Source organism: Pogoniulus pusillus, chromosome 40, assembly GCF_015220805.1.
Source record: "Pogoniulus pusillus isolate bPogPus1 chromosome 40, bPogPus1.pri, whole genome shotgun sequence".
Taxonomy (NCBI): domain Eukaryota; kingdom Metazoa; phylum Chordata; class Aves; order Piciformes; family Lybiidae; genus Pogoniulus; species Pogoniulus pusillus.
In genome coordinates, this window is record NC_087303.1 from 595,855 (window position 1) to 610,901 (window position 15,047).

The following is a 15,047-nucleotide window of genomic DNA, read 5'->3' on the forward strand; positions in this document are numbered from 1 at the left end:
GGCTGGGGAGGAGCAGGCAGTGGCAGCCTGGGCTGCACCCAGAGCAGCGAGGCCAGAGGTGGGCAGAGGGGATCCTGCCCTCTGCTCTGGGGAGCCCTCAGCTGCAGGTCTGCAGCCAGCTCTGGAGCCCTCAGCACGGGAAGGACACGGAGCTGAGGGAGCAGGTCCAGAGGAGGTCACCGAAATGACCCGGGGCTGGAGCAGCTCTGCTGTGGGCACAGGCTGAGGGAGCTGGGGGCGTGCAGCCTGGAGAGAAGGCTGCAGGCAGAGCTCAGAGCTGCTGCCAGAGCCTGAAGGGCTCCATGCAGGCTGCAGAGGGGACAGGCCCAGGGCAGTGGTTTGGGATGAGAGCAGAGCAGGTCTGGACTGGGTGTGAGGAACAGGAGCTCTGCTCTGTCAGGGGTTGGACTCGAGGAGCTCTTTGGGTCCCCTCCAACCCCTGAGAGCTGTGATCCTGTGACCAGTCCTGCCCCAGGGGGCTGCTGCAGCTCTGGCACAGGTGTCCCAGGCTGGTAGCTGAGATCCCATCCCTGGAGATGTTCAGGTGAGGCTGGGCAGGCTCTGGGCAGGCTCTGGGCAGCCTGCTCTGGAGGAGGATGTCCCTGCTGAGGGCAGGGGGGGCTGGATGATGACCTCTGGAGATCCCTTCCCACCCAGGTCATCCAATGGTTCCCATCCCCTTGTCCCCTCTGCTGTCTGATAGCTGTCCCTAGAGATCTGTGGGTGCCCTGTGCCTCAGTTTCCCTGTCCCCCCTGGTGTAACGTCAAGTGTGGAGCTGCCCCAGCCCGGGGGGGCTGCAGGGGCTCTGTTTCTCCTGTTACTCCCTCCCTAGACCTGCCCTTGGGGGGTCCCCAGTGTCCCCCCAGCTTGCTGAGGGACTCAGAGCCAGCAGGTTGGTAACTTGGTTGTATTTGGTTAGAAATGTGCCCCCCCAGCACCAAACAGGGGTACCCTGGCAGGGGGTGCAGGGGGGTCTTGACCTCTTCTTCAAACAAGGAAGCTGAACTGGGAGAACTGGGGCAGCTGGAAGGGGCCGAGGGGGAGGGGCAGTGGGAGGTGGTGCCACTCGTGGGTGACCCCGTGGCTGTGTGCCCAGACCCTGCCCCACGCTAGGGGGTCCTGCTGCCGGGGCTGGGGCTGCTGAACTGGCCTGTGGGCTCAGGGCAGGGTGCAGTAGGTGCCCTCTTGGCACGAAGTTGGTGGCTGTGCCCAGGCCAGGAGCCACGGGCAGTGGGCAAAGCACGGTGCAGGACTCGCCAGGATCTGCTGGGGCACACGGGTGGGGCCCTACTCGGAGTGGGGGGAGTCGCGCGGGGGGGTGACGGAGAGGATGAGCCACGGCAGCAGCGATGCCACCAGCCAGGGCCCCGCGGCGTACTGCAGGAACCTGGCGCCGTACCACAGGGCCAGGCTGCCCGGCTGGGGCAGGCGCTGCAGACCCTGCACGGCCGCCAAGGCCAGCACGGCCCCGGCCAGCCGCTGCCGGGGGCCCAGCCGCTGCCCCCGCGGCACGGGGCAGGCGGCGACCAGGGCCAGCCCCAGGGCACTGCCACTGTCCCGGCAGACGGAGGCGAAGGGACGAGTGTCCAGGCGGAGCCAGGCAGCCTCCGAGCACCAGGTGCTGGCCAAGGCGATGGACCTGAGGGGGGCAGGGAGAGAGAGGGGGGGCAGAGAACCTGGGGCTGAGCCCCACACCGGCCCGGGGGCAGCTCCCGGCGCCGGCCCCCGCCCCGCCCGGCACTCACCAGTCGAGGTCGACGCCGGCAGCCAGCAGCAGGCTGTGCAGGCTGAGGGAGCTGAGCAGCAGCCCCAGCGCGGCGGCCACGAAGAAGCGCGGGGGGCGGCTGGTGGGGCTGTGAGTCTGCAGCCACCAGCCCAGGGCTGCCCCTGCAGGGCGGGGACAGGCAGGTTGGGCAGCTGGGACCAGTCACGAACTGACCTGGGCTGGAAGGGATCTTTCAGGGTCTCCCAGTCCAACCCCCTGCAGTCAGCAGGGACAGCCCCAGCTGGAGCAGGCTGCTCAGAGCCCCAAAGTGCCTGACCTGGAATGGTTCCAGGGTGGGCATCTGCCACCTCTCTGGGCAGCCGGGGCCAGGCTCTCCCCACCCTCAGTGTCAGAAGTTTCTTCCTTCTCTCCACTCTCAGCCTCCCTCTTCTAGTTTCCAACCATCCCCTCTTGTCCTGTCCCAACAGGCCCTGCTCAGAGCTCTGTCCCCAGCTGTCTCCTTGGCCCCTGTCAGCACTGAAGGCCACCAGAAGGTCTCCCTGGAGCCTTCTCCTCTCCAGGCTGCACACCCCCAGCTCTCCCAGCCTGGCTCCCAGCACAGCCCTTCCAGCCTTGTGACAGATCCACTTTTCACTGGCTCTGGATAGACCAAGGGAGGGGAAGGTGCCCAAAACACCTTGGCCCAGGGGCTGGGCTCAGGGTGGAGGGACCAAATCTTCCCTCACTCACCTGTCAGGATGCCAGAGACCACCTGATGGGGGAAATGGGCCAGGACAAAGACCCGAGAGAGCCCCACGGCCACCAGCAGCAAGATGTAGGCACCAAAAGGGATCAGCTTCAGCACTGGGCTGGAAGGAAAGAGGGAGGTCAGTGGTGGAAAGGCAGCTGGCAGCTCCAGCTGGGTGCTCCCAACACTGTTGTCCCAGGTAGGGCAGGTTTGGCCCCACCTGGCAGGAGAAATGAGTGAAGCAGAGGTGAAGAAGGTGTAAAACCAGCAGTGCTGTGCTCCCCATGAGCTGCTGCCAGCTCCCACCTCCCTCTTCCAAAGAGTCCTGGAGGTTCCCCAGTGCTGACTTTGCCACCCCAGCACTCACCTCCTGGAGTGCCTGGCTGCCAGCGTGGTCAGCTCAGAGACAAGCGGCCAGAGGGCTGCCCCTGTGATCATGCAGTGGCCTGAGGGGCTGCCTGCCAAGGGGAGCACAGAGGGGGTCACACAGGGAGCCTGTGCCAGTGGAGTGAGCACCCGAGGTCAGCCGAGGGAGCTGGGGACATAGCTGCTGTGCCAAGCCCTGCCCCTGCCCCCCCAGCTGATGGCTGCGGGGGCTCGGCTCGAGGAGGAGGATGGACCCCATGTGGACGATGCCACCTGCCCAACCAACCCGGCAGGGACCTGTGTGCCCTGCTCCCTGCCACTGGAGCCTCTGCCATGGCTCTCCTGGCCCCGGTGCTGCCAGTGCCATGCCCAGGAGCCCCCAAAGCCTGTCCCTCCCATGCAGGTGGGGCCTCCCAGCTCCTGCTGCCCTTCCCTGGGGCTGCCCAAGGCTTCCTGGGGCCACGGGGAGGCTTCAGCCGCGGCTCACCCGGGCCTGTCTCACAGGAGGCAGGGAACTGGCGCAGGGTGAGCAGCTCCCTGCTGGCGAGCCCTGAGCGGTGCAGCCACCAGAATGGGCGCTCCCCGAAGAGCAGCCTGGAGGGGAGAGAAAGCAGAGGGCAGTGAGGAGCTGAGGCCACCCATGCCAGTGGGTGCCAGGGCTGCAGCTGGCAGCAGCAGGGCAGGATCCACAGCCGGGGGTGCCCTGCAGGTAGCGCACACAGCAGCAGCCTGCCGAGCGGTGCCCTCGTCTGTGTGTCTGCCACTGCGGCCACGGCAGCGCTCGGCCCGGGGGTGCCAGCAGGTGCGGTGGGGGCGCCGCGACCCCCACCACTGCCCTCACCATTTGAAGACCACGTTGAGCCACTCGGCCACCAGGCCAGTCCACAGCACCAACATCCCCACCCTGCGGCTGAGGAAATAGGCCAGGGGGAAGCAGACGGTGAAGATGCACTTGGGATCGGCCTGGGAAGTCACCAGGAGCCAGAACTTCTCCAGCCAGGGCGGTCCGGACTGCAGCAGCTCCGCCAGGCGGATCCCGGCAGTGTGCAGCGCATCCATGGCTGCAGGAGAGAGCGGAGCCGGAGCTCAGCCCCGGCACGGAGCCGGCCGGGCAGGCGCAGCGCTCGGGCCCGGGGCGGGAGGCGGCTCCCCGGGGCGGACGTGGCCCGGGGCTGGCTCCCGAGCTGGGTGTGGCCCGCGGGTGCGGCTCGGGGCGCGCTGCTGGCGCGGGCACAGCTCCGGGAGCCGTTTGCCAGGCGAAGGTTGCCTGCGGAGGCCTCCCAAGCTCTGCGTCCTGCCCGCGGCGCAGGTGGCAGTGCAGGCAGCGCAGGCAGCGCAGGCAGCATCGCCGCCTCCTGCCGAGCACCAGTGCCGGGCCCAGGCACCCAGCTGAGGGGCACACAGGGCCCCCAGGAGCCTCAGGGGGGGTCCATCAGTGCCCAGGCTACCCCAACGAGCCGGGGGCGCCCTGGCACCAGTGGTACCTCCCTGGCACTCTCCTAGGCGCTCCCTGGGGCCCTCCCGGGGGTATCCAGCAGTCTCCCCTGGACTAGGCCTGGAGTCTCCCTGCGGTGTCTGGTGCAGGTCTGGGGTCTCCCTGAGCTCTCCCTTGGCCTCGTCAGGTCCTTTCTGGGCCCCCCGGGACCTCCCTCAGGTCTTGCCGGAGCAGGCCCAGGCCCTCCCCGGGGTGTCCTTGGGACAGGCCCGGGGGCTCCCCAGCCTCCCCGCGGGCTCCTGGGCCCTACCAGCAGCGCTCCCACGGCCACGGTGGGCGCGGGGCTGCCTGCTCACGGGTGCCGGTCACGGCAAGCGCCCCCCGCCCGCGCCCATCCCCCGCTCACGGCTCCCTCCGCGCCGCTTCCGCCTACACTTCCTGGCGGCCCTCGCGCCACCGGACGGCTACGGCGCCCCGCGAGGGACACACCGCAGGACACAGCGCGGGCCGACTCCGGACGGCAGCATCCCGGAGTCACCGCGGCCGGGAAAGACCTTCAGGGTCATCAAGTCCGACCACGATCGACCTGTGCCCGGACCACTGCGACATCGCATCCTGAAGCACCACACCTAGAGGGCTGGGAAAGGTTTCCAGGGGCGGGGGTTCAGCCACTGCCCCGAGCAGCCTGCCCCAGGCTTTGCGAAGCCTTTTAGCAGAGATTTTCCCCACGTCCAACCCAGATCTCCCCTGCCCTAACTTGAGGCTGTTTCCTCTGGCCCTGTTAGTTGTGACTTGCGAGAAGAGACCAACCCCTACCTGGCTCCAGCCTGCCACTGGGCACCAGCAGAGAGCAGAGGTCTCCCCTCAGCCTCCCTCTCTCCAGACTAAATCTCGGTTCCCTCAGCCCCTCCTCCCCAGAGCAGCCCTCCAGATCCTTCACCAGCTTGGGGCTGGCCACGGGCTGGGCTTTACCTCCCTTCCCCAGCACTCCCCAGGCCTGGCCATCAAGCCGGGGTTGATCCAGCGGCGCGCAGGGGTGAGGGGAAAGGCGTGGGGCAGGCTGAGGAATATGGGGCAGGGTGACGGAGAGCCCCGCGGGCAGAGCGAGGGATGTGGGGCGCAGGGATGAGTTTGGGTGGAGCGGGAAACGCGGGGCAGGAGGTGAGGGCTGGGCGGAGCTAGAAGTGTGGGGCGGAGCTAAGGAGGGCAGGGGCGGGGCTTAGGTGGCGTGGGGTGGAGTTAAGGAGCCAGGCTGGAGGTATGGGTGTGGGGCAAGAGACAGAGGGTGGAGATAGAGGTGTGGGGCAGGGCTGAGGAGGAGCAAGGTGGAGCTGAAGAGGCACAGGGTGCGCCTAAGGAAGAAAGGGGTGATGGGCACGGGGCAAGACCTGACCGGCGCAGCCACAACCATGAGCAGGGCTGAGGAGACGCAGGAGGCAGATAGAGGTGTGGGGCAGAGCTGAAGGGATGTGGAGTGGAGCTGGAGGTGTGAGGTGGAGCAGAGGGGGTGCAAGGCGGAGCTGAAAGCAGGTGAAGAGTGGGGCTAAAAGATCAGGGGACAGCTAAGGAGGGTGAGATGGAGCAATGGATGTGGGGCAGGGCAAGAAGCGAGGGGCAAAGAGGGGAGCGGTGGAGCTAATGAGGCACGGAGCAGAGCTAAGGAGGATGGGGCGGAGCTAAAGGAATGTGGGGCGGAGCTAGAGGCGTGGGGAGGAGCTAAGGAGTTGCCGGGCGGAGCTGAGGGGATGCGGACCCAACTGGGGAGCTGCAGGGCCGGTCTGAGCTGCCTGGGGGGGGCCTAAGGGACCAGGGCGGAGCTCGGGGGCTGGGGCGGAACAATGCGCATGAGGCGGAGTCAGAAGGGAGGGGCAGGGGCTTGTGGGGCGGGGCTAAAGCAGAGGGGCGGGACTAGAGTAACGGGGCGGAGCCACCGAGCTCGGCACGGCCCCGCCCCCCTCCCCCGGCCAAGGTCACCCCGCCCCTCGTCGCAGCGCGGTGACGTCAGCGCGGCCCCGCCCCGCCGCGCCTGGCCCCGCCGAGCCGAGCCGAGCCTAGCCGAGTCCTGCCGAGCCGAGCCGAGCCTAGCCGAGCCCAGCCGAGTCCTGCCGAACCCTGCCGAGCCCTGCCGAGCCCAGCCGAGCCGCGGCGCCGCTGCGGGCTGAGGGGAGAAGATGGCGGCGCCGGGCGAGTACTTCAGCGTGGGCAGCCAAGTGTCCTGCCGCACCTGCCAGGAGCAGCGCCTGCAGGGCGAGGTCGTCGCCTTCGACTACCCCAGCAAGATGCTGGCGCTCAGTATCCCTCCGCCGAAAGCTTCGTCCCGGCGCTGGGGCCCGGCCGAGGGCCCGCCTGGGCCTCCGCCGCCCGCTCGCCCGGCCCGGAGCGGGGTCCCGGGGGTGGGGGAGGCAGGGGGAGGGCTGGGGGCGAGAGGGGCCGGGGGTAAGGGAAGGCTTAGCGGGGAGGGTGGCGCTGGGCGGGGCGGGATGTGCGCTGGGGAGGGGGCCGGAGGGGAGCCCCGCGGAGGGGCTGCTGGGGGAGCCGCGGCGGGGCCGGGGGCGCTGGGGGCAGCTCCGGAGCTGCGGGAGCGGAGCCTGGCGGCAGGGAGCGGCTCTGTGCCGGGGGGCGGGGGGCAGTCGGGCATCGTCTGGGGAGCGGTGCGGAGATGCTCGCCGGGGTCAGCGGGGCGGAGGGGGGAGCCCTGCGGGGCTGCGAGGCGGAGGCTTTGGGGGGGCAGTGAGGAGCTGCGCTGAAGTGCATGGGGGAGGTCTGGGGGTGCCTTATAGAGGGGTTCTAAGGGGAGCTCTGAGCTCTGCTGGGGCCGAGGGGCAGGTGTGGGCAGGGTCTGGGGGCGATAGGGCAGCCCTGTGAGGGTGAATGGGGGTGCCTTAAGGAGAGCTTTGGGGGGGTTGTGGGGGGGACGTGGGGCAGCCTCTGGGGAGGGAAAGAGGAGCTCTGGAGCAAGGCTGATGGGGGTGGTTGGGGTCACTGCAGGGAGGCTCTGGGGGCAGTGAGGAGCTGTGTGCTGGGGCTACTGGGACGGCTTGGGGGGGTCTGTAAGGAGGCTTTGGGAGGCAGTGAGGAGTTTTGGAGTCGATTTTGGGAGAGGGAGGTTTGGGGATAATGGGGTGCCCTGTAGGGTGGGTTGGGGGGATTGGGGAGCCCTTTAGTGGGGTTTTTGGGGGAATGGAGTGCCTTATAGTAAGGGCCTTGGAAGGAGTGAGGAGCCTCTGGTAGGGTAGTGGGCCTGGGGGGAGCCCTGCAGTGAGGTTATTGGAGCAGTGAGGAGCTCTGCAGGGGAGTTTTTAGGGGGGAGTCCCACAGTGAGTTGGGGGGGGGGTGAATAGTGAGATGCTTGGAGGTGGGGAGGGTCTCTTGCAGGGCTGTGAGGGGTTTGGGGGAGGCCTTGCAGGGGTCAAGGGCACAGTGCAGGGTTGAGGGAGGGTGGGAAGGTTCTTCCCCACGAAGGTGCTGAGACCCTGGCACAGGTTGCCAGGGAGGTGGTGGAAGCCTCATCCCTGGAGGGGTTCAAGGCCAGGCTGGATGAGGCTCAGCCTGCTCTGGAGTGAGGTGTCCCTGCCCATGGCAGGGGGGTTGGAGCTGCATGGTCCTTGGGGTCCCTGCCCACCCTGCCTGATTCTGTGATCCTGGAGTAGGGGTGAGCTCTCTTGGGGAGGATCTCAAGGGCCTCTGGGGGGGTTCTAGGAAGCAGGGGGTGCCTCTCTGGGGGTGCAGAGGTAGGCACAGTGAGGCTGTGTGTGGTGGGTATGGCTCCGGGAGGTCTGGGGCTGGGGTCCCATAGGAGGTATTTGTGTAGTGGAGGTCAGGGAAGCCCTGTCTGGGGAGGGGGGAGCCTGAGTGGGGCTTAAGGAGAGACCACAGAGGTCCTCTGAGAGTATGCAGGGGACAGAGGGGTCTAGAGATTTGGGGAGGCCTAGGGGTGAGGAGGGCCAGGAGGTGCTCTGGGGCTAGAGAAGCAAAGGAGATGAGGATCTGGGGTCCCTCCATGTGGAGGAGAGGCAGAAGGGCAGGGCACAAGAGGTCAGATGTGGAGAGATGTGGGACAAGGAGGGCTGGGGACGGGTAGCAAGGGCAGGAAGAGGCTTCTCAGCCCAGGGCCTGGTGTTGGAGAGGAGCTGGAGAGATGCTCAGGGTGGGTTGGAGAGGGAATGGGAGAGAACTGGACTGGAGAATGGGGCTGGGAGAAAGGTCCAAGGAAACAGCCCCTGGGGGTGATGTGGGGCTGGGAGGGGACTGGTGACCTGTCCTGGGCTGAGCTGGTGGTGCTGGGGGAGGAAAGCTGCTGAGGGGAGGCTGCAGGAGGGGGGGGGTGACAATCGGGGAGCAGGTTGTGCAGCAGGGGGTGGTGGGGGCAGGGAGCTCTGGTCTCCTTTACCCCTCCCAGCTCTGCTGTCATCCCCACTGTGGCTTCTCCCTGCGCTGTGCTCTGGCTTGGCCACTGCCTGCAGGTGTGAGGGAGCAGCTCCCAGGTGCTTGGGCTGCTCTGGGTCCCTTCCCAGCTGTGGGGAGTGGAGCTCAGCAGCAGGCCTGGCCCCAGCACCTTGCAGTGCTCTGGCTGCTGGGGCTGATTCCTTGTTTGGAGGAGAACTGCAGCATCCCAGGCCCTGGGAGCTGCAGCTGTGGGCTGGAACACTGATGGCCTGGCCAGCAGGGCTTGGGTTGGCATCAGAGGGGCCCAGGAAGCGATGGGTGGCACTGCCCTGGGGGCTCAGCTGTCCCCTTGCTCGGCTCAGCAGGGACAGGGGTGGTGGAGGGAGAGGCAAGGAGCCGAAGTGGGCTGCAGGAGAGCTGGGCAGGGAACTTCTGCCAGGGGCTTGGAGTGGCAGGAGGAGAGAATGGACTGAGGCTGGAAGAGGGCAGGTTCAGACGGGAGATCAGGAGGGAATTCTTTGCAGGGGGACACTGGCACAGGGAGGCTGTGGAGGTGCTGAGGACCAGGCTGGATGAGGCCTTGAGCAACCTGGGCTTGGTGGGAGGTGTCCCTGGGCACGGCAGGGGTGGCAGGGACTGGATGAGCTTTGGGGTCCCTTCCAACCCTTCTATGGCCTTAAATGGAACCTTCTGGTGTGCTCCTGCTCATCTCGGGCACGTCTGAGCCTGGCCTTGGCTTCCTTAACCGTGCCCCCAGAGTGCCCCTCCTCCAGTGGCAAGCCCAACCACGCAGACATCCTGCTGGTGAACCTACAGTACGTGTCCGAGGTGGAAATCATCAACGACCGCACGGAAACGCCTCCGCCCTTAGCCTCCCTCAACGTCAGCAAGGTGAGCCCCTGCCCGGGGGCTGAGCCCCGCGGTGCCGCCAGGCAGACAGGCACCCCCGTGGAGCAGCTGAGCTGCTGGCGTGTGGCAGTGGTTGTGGCAGGCTCCGAGGGTCCCCAGGAGATGCTCAGCCCTGCCTGATGCTTGGTGGAGAGAAAGTGTGTGGAGCAGAGGATTTCCTTAGCTTGGGATGTGGCAGGATCTGGCTGGGAGGGTCCAGGCCCCTGTGGAAGGGGCCATGGGCAAGGCTGGCTGTGGTGGCAGGTGTGGGCAGCAGGAGGAGAGATGTCTTCAGCTGCTGCTGGCTCTGTGGTGAGGCTGCTGCAGGAGGGGTGAGCTGACCTCACCGAGGGCTGTCCCAGGGGGCTGCAGGGAGAAACACTTTCAAGTCAGGACATGGGAAGGGGGAGAAGGGAGCCTTGGCTCCAGCAGCTGCAGGGAGCCTGCAGGGGCTGCTGAGGAGGTGACGCTGCAGCCATGGGAGGTTGGCAGAGTTCAGCTCTCACACAGCTGAGCTGGAAGCTTCTGCTGCCAGTGCTGGGTGTGCAGGGGGTCACAGACTGCTTTGGAGGGGACTTCCCAAAGCCATCCAGGCCACTGAGCAGGGACATCTTCAGCTGTGTCTCACCGAGGAGCTTGATGCCCTTGCTGGTCCCTCTGGGGGCACCACCTTGTCCCAGGGGGCTCACCCCCACCTAGCAACCTGGGCACGGGGCTGGCTGCATGGCAGAGCCATGGGAGCTGTGCCAGGGAGAGTTCAGGCTTGGGCTTGGAAGGTTCTTCTTGACTCGTTGCCCATGGCACCTTGTGTCTGCTGTGCTGCCAGCACCTGAGTGGCACTTGGGGCCACCCTGGTGGCAGGGGACTGGCACAGTGCTTGAGGCCATCACTTGCCACCTTTCCAGGGGTGTGAACAGGGAAGGGACTCACCCGTTTGTGCAGCACCTTGTGTGGGTGCCCCCAGGGGCTGTGGGATGAGGGGGGCAAGAGGCTGGATGAAGGATTTGCCCCTTGTGCTGTCCCTGGGCACCGCTGAGCAGAGTCTGGCCCCAGCCTCTCACCCCCCACAGCTCCTTCAGCTCTTGCTGGGCACTGCTCAGCTGCCCTCTGGGGCTGCTCTGCTGCAGGCTCTCAGCCCCAGGGCTCAGCCTTTGCTCCTCCCAGAGCTGCTTCAGGCCCTCAGCAGCTCTGCAGCCTCCTCTGGGCTCTCTCCAGCAGCTCCCTGTGTCTCTTGAGCTGGGCAGCCCAGAGCTGGGCCCAGTGCACTAGGGCAGAATGGAGTGGGAGAACCTCCCTTGCCCTGCTGGGCACTCTTCGTGCCCCCCTGGAGCCCATTGCCCTTCCTGGCCAGGAGGGCACAGTGCTGGCTCATGGCAGCACCCCCGGGTCCAGAAACTGAGCAAGGTGGCAGGGTGAAGGCAGCTGAGGAGCTCCAGGCAGGGGCAGGAGGCCAAGCCTGGGTCTGGCTGGGTGCTGGGGACCCGCGTGGGGGCGCTGCTGGCGTTGGCAGCACAGGAGGAGCTGCTCTTGGCCTGTCCCGGGCCGGTGCTGAGCTCCTGCCCTCTGCCCCCCCCCAGCTTGCCAACAAAGCGCGGACGGAGAAGGAGGAGAAGCTGAGCCAGGCCTACGCCATCAGCGCCGGCGTCTCCCTGGAGGGGCAGCAGCTCTTCCAGACCATCCACAAGACGTAAGTGCCCTCCCGGCGCCAGGCTGGCAGTGCCTGCGGTGGCGCTGGCAGTGCTGCCGGTGCGGGGGGCTCACAGCAGGGCTTGGGCTGGAAGGGGCCTTCAGGTCGCCCAGCCCCAGCTGCCAGGGCAGCGCCACAGCCACACCGCTTCGACCCTCCGCGGGGCTGGCAGCTGCACCTCTGCCCCGGGCAGCCTGGGCCAGGCCTTGGCAGCCCTCGAGGGAAGGAATTGTTCCTCGTGGCCACCCTAAACCTGTCCTGGGGCAGCCTGAGCCTGTTTGCTCTTGGCCTGTCACCTGGGAGAGACCAAGCCCTGCCTGGCTCCAGTCTCCTTCCAGGGGGCTGTAGGGAGCCAGAAGGCCTCCCCTCAGCCTCCTTTGTCCCAGCCTCCTCAGCTGGGAGGTGTGGGGGTGTTGGGTGGCCCCAGGGCTGGGGGTGTTGGTGCTTCCCTGCCCCTTCCCATCACACAGTGGCCCCATCCCTCCCCTTTACTCGGGCACCCAGGGGGTGCTTGGTGGCTTCTGCACCCTCATTGCCTCGGTGGGACTCGCCTTGGTGGGTCTGAGGTGGGGGTGAGGCTGCCCTGGGCGCTGGGGGTGGCTTTTGGAGGGGTGGGGGCTGCAGTCAGTGACCTTTCTGTCCCCTGCAGCATTAAAGACTGTAAATGGCAGGAGAAGAACATAGTTGTGATGGAAGAAGTTGTCATTGCCCCTCCCTACCAGGTGGAAAACTGTAAAGGCAAAGAGGGGAGCGCCCTGAGCCACGTACGCAAAATAGTGAGTGGGGGCTGGGGGCAGGGGGACACCTGGGAGGGTGTCACAGCCCTGGGGACACCTCTGGTCCCTCCAACCTGCTGTGGATCTCCAGCCCCACCATGGCCTGTCCCAAGGACTCCTTGTCCAGGCTGGGGCACCTCTTGCCTGCTCCAGAGATCTCCTGCTTGCCCCTTGGGGATCTCCACACCCCCTGGGGACCTCCTGCTGGCCTCAGGTTCCCCCTGCCCACCTGTTAGGGATCTCCTGACCCCTTGGGGACCTCCTGCTTGCCTCAGGTTCCCCCTGCCCACCTGTTAGGGATCTCCAGACCCCTTGGGGACCTCCTGCTTGCCTCAGGTTCCCCCTGCCCACCTGTTAGGGATCTCCAGACCCCTTGGGGACCTCCTGCTTGCCTCAGGTTCCCCCTGCCCACCTGTTAGGGATCTCCTGACCCCTTGGGGACCTCCTGCTTGCCTCAGGTTCCCCCTGCCCACCTGTTAGGGATCTCCAGACCCCTTGGGGACCTCCTGCTTGCCTCAGGTTCCCCCTGCCCACCTGTTAGGGATCTCCAGACCCCTTGGGGACCTCCTGCTTGCCTCAGGTTCCCCCTGCCCACCTGTTAGGGATCTCCAGACCCCTTGGGGACCTCCTGCTGGCCTCAGGTTCCCCCTGCCCACCCGTTAGGGATCTCCTGACCCCAAGGGGACGCCCTAGGGACCTCTTTGCCCACCCTGGGTACAAGCTGCTTGACCACTGCAGATCTCCTAAGCCCCTTAAGGTGACCCCTGCCCCCCTGCCTGCACTCTGCAGATCTCCAAGCCCCGGGGGGGGGACACCCAACCCGAACCTGCCTTGGGGACTCCGTTTTTGCCTTCCCTGACTTCTGCCTCCCCCCCCCCGCGGCAGGTGGAGAAGCACTTTCGGGACGTGGAGAGCCAGAAGGTGCTGCAGCAGCGCTCACAAGCACAGCAGACACAGAAGGAGACCTCCTCCCTCTCGTCCTGAGGCCACCGCCCCGCGCCGCGGTCCCCACCGCCCCCCGCGGCCTCACCACCTCTCAACAGCTGCCCTGCGTGGGGGGGGGGAGCAAAAAGAGCGGCGGGGGCGGTAGGGGGGGGGAGGGGCCCTGCGTTCGTTTCCTTTTATTTTTTTGTTTTTTTTTTCCTTTTTTTGGGTGGGGGGAGGGGGGAGGGGGAGGGGGAAGGAAGCTCTCGGCCGATCCCAAACCTTTAGACTTCCAAGCCCAGCGGAGGAGAAAAGAGAACAAGGTAAAGCTCTCACACCACCTGCCTAACAGCCTGTCCTTTATCCGCGCCCCCCCCGCCCCCCCAGCCCCCCAGGCTGACCTTGGCAGTTTTAATTTTGGGGTATAAAACCCTTTCTTGTTGCACCCCCCCCCTCCCCCTTCTGTTTCTGTTTCCCTCACAGCTTTCTCCCTCCCCGCCCCTGTGTGTTGTGTCTCTCTGTGCATGTGTCCCCCCCACGCCCCCACCCCAACAAATTAAACCCACCAAGGTGGCTGTGGGGGGCCACGAGGGAGCCTGTGACCAGTTGTTGGCACAGGGCAGGGCTGGCACTTGGCCTCTCTTCTGTCCCTAAGGAAACCCCAGAATGGCCTTGTGGCAAAATCAGCCCCTGGGGGTGACCCCCCCCCAGCTCCAAGCCTTGGCACAGCCCGGGGGGGTCAGGAGCAGGGTGAGGAGGGAGCTGAAGCTTCTCTCTGCTCCTCACCCCCTCTGCCCAAGGCTGGGACTGGGGGGGGGGGGGTGTCCTCTTTTCCCTCTTCCTGCAGTCTCTGATTTCTTTCTTCTCTTTCCCTGCTTTTGCTTTACTTTGACCCCCCCCTCGTTTTGTTGTGTTCTTCTTTGGTTGTTTTGGGTTTTTTTTGTTTAATTTGGGGCTTTTTCTCTGTTTTTATCTGGTTTTAGGGGGTCTTTGTTTTATTCTGTGAGGGAGAAGTTGGACTTTTAGTTGAATTTTTTTTTGCTTGTTTGTTTTTCCATTTTTTTATCCTTTACATTTTATTTTTTAAATTTTGTTTCCCTTTGAATATTTTTATTTTCTATTATTTTTCCTCTACGTTTTCCCTTTTATTTTTCCCTTTTCCTTTTCTTTTTTCTAATTTTCCCTTCTGTTTTTCTCTTCTTTTTTCCCCTTTTTAATTGTTTTCCTTTTTTCTATTTCCTTTTTTTTTTTTCTTTCTTTCCCCCCTTTCCTTTTTGGTTGAGTTTTTTCCCCCTCTCCTCCTTTTTCCTTCCTTCCCACTTCTTGATTTCCCCCCCCCCTCTTTTTTAATGTTTTTAATCTATTTTTGATTTTTTGGGGGTTTGTTTCCTCTTCTCTTTGATTTTTTTTTTTTTCTTTTGCCACAGAAACCTTTCCCCCCTTCCCCTCCCCACCCAGTTCTGCCTCTCCACCCCAGGCCAGTCCCAGCCCTGCCTTTATTTGGAGAGGTGAAAGGTTAAAGAAAACGAAAACAGAACAAAAAAAAAGACAAAAGAAGCGAAGGAAGCAGGAAAGAGACTTTTAAAGAGGAGAGAAAACACAAAAAGAAAAAAAAGGAGAAAAAAAAGGACAATTTTTTAGTCTTGTTTAGCGAAACAATAAACCCGCGAGTTTTTTAACCTCACCCGTGTCGGCCGCTGCGGGGCGGGGCTGGGGCGGGGCCGCGGGGCGGGGCTGGGGCTGCCTGCGGCGTGCGGGGGTGGGCGTGGCTTCTTTAAATAGGGCGGGGCCTGGCGCGGAGGAAGGTTAGGATTGGGCAGAGCTTCCTTAGGGGGTGTGGCTTCCCCAATAGGGCGGGGCTTCCATCGGGGTTATTAGCGGAGAGGGCGGGCAAGGGTCAGGACTGGGTGGGGCTTGTCATAAAGGGGAGGGGCCTCGTGTAGGGAAGGGTTGGGATTGGGTGGGGTTTGCTTAGTGGGGCGGAGCCACCGGCAGGGGCTGCTGCGGGGGGCGGGGTTTATTAGTGAGGTGAAGCCTTCTGGGGCGGGGCGTGCGAGCGGCGAGCGGCGCCTATTGGTGGGATGGAAGGCGATGAGGAGGTGCTTCTGCGATGGGGCGGAGCCGCCAGTGG

The 15,047-nt window shown here is 64.8% G+C and overlaps 2 protein-coding genes across 8 annotated transcripts; one reads left to right on the forward strand and one right to left on the reverse strand.

Moving 5' to 3' along the window:
- Nucleotides 1-894: 894 nt before the first annotated feature.
- G6PC3 (glucose-6-phosphatase catalytic subunit 3) lies at nt 895-5,851 on the reverse strand. 6 transcript variants are annotated; one of them, XM_064174661.1, is made up of 7 exons: nt 5,228-5,851; nt 3,662-3,881; nt 3,308-3,414; nt 2,822-2,912; nt 2,457-2,575; nt 1,747-1,888; nt 895-1,640 (listed from the first exon to the last, which is right to left on the reverse strand). In XM_064174661.1, the coding sequence occupies exons 2-7, from the start codon at nt 3,877-3,879 to the stop codon at nt 1,289-1,291; spliced, it is 1,029 nt and encodes a 342-aa protein (XP_064030731.1). In that variant the 5' UTR covers nt 3,880-3,881; nt 5,228-5,851; the 3' UTR covers nt 895-1,288. The 6 variants fall into 6 exon arrangements, with proteins under 6 accessions (XP_064030731.1, XP_064030730.1, XP_064030732.1 ...); XM_064174660.1 differs by lacking the exon at nt 5,228-5,851 and adding an exon at nt 5,072-5,174; XM_064174662.1 differs by lacking the exon at nt 5,228-5,851 and adding an exon at nt 4,745-4,843.
- A 503-nt stretch (nt 5,852-6,354) lies between these two features.
- On the forward strand, nt 6,355-13,253 carry LSM12 (LSM12 homolog). Of its 2 annotated transcripts, none has more exons than XM_064174468.1 (5): nt 6,355-6,547; nt 9,399-9,532; nt 11,107-11,216; nt 11,866-11,980; nt 12,878-13,253. In XM_064174468.1, exons 1-5 carry the CDS (start codon nt 6,427-6,429, stop codon nt 12,974-12,976), a joined length of 579 nt encoding a protein of 192 aa, XP_064030538.1. In that variant the 5' UTR covers nt 6,355-6,426; the 3' UTR covers nt 12,977-13,253. The 2 variants fall into 2 exon arrangements, with proteins under 2 accessions (XP_064030538.1, XP_064030537.1); XM_064174467.1 differs by having other exon boundaries at nt 6,364-6,547; nt 11,866-11,992.
- Nucleotides 13,254-15,047: the final 1,794 nt, after the last annotated feature.

Bases quoted from the DNA above. Each gene is read 5' to 3' on its own strand.
- G6PC3 (XM_064174661.1), bottom strand. From the start codon at position 3,879: ATGGATGCGCTGCACACTGCCGGGATCCGCCTGGCGGAGCTGCTGCAG. The intron at 3,415-3,661 runs GTGAGGGCAGTG...TCTCCCCTCCAG, and splicing joins CTCAACGTGGTCTTCAAATG to GCTGCTCTTCGGGGAGCGCC. The intron at 1,641-1,746 runs GTGAGTGCCGGG...TGCCCCCCTCAG, and splicing joins GCCGGCGTCGACCTCGACTG to GTCCATCGCCTTGGCCAGCA.
- LSM12 (XM_064174467.1), top strand. From the start codon at position 6,427: ATGGCGGCGCCGGGCGAGTACTTCAGCGTGGGCAGCCAAGTGTCCTGC. The intron at 9,533-11,106 runs GTGAGCCCCTGC...GCCCCCCCCCAG, and splicing joins CCTCCCTCAACGTCAGCAAG to CTTGCCAACAAAGCGCGGAC. The intron at 11,993-12,877 runs GTGAGTGGGGGC...CCCCCGCGGCAG, and splicing joins TGAGCCACGTACGCAAAATA to GTGGAGAAGCACTTTCGGGA.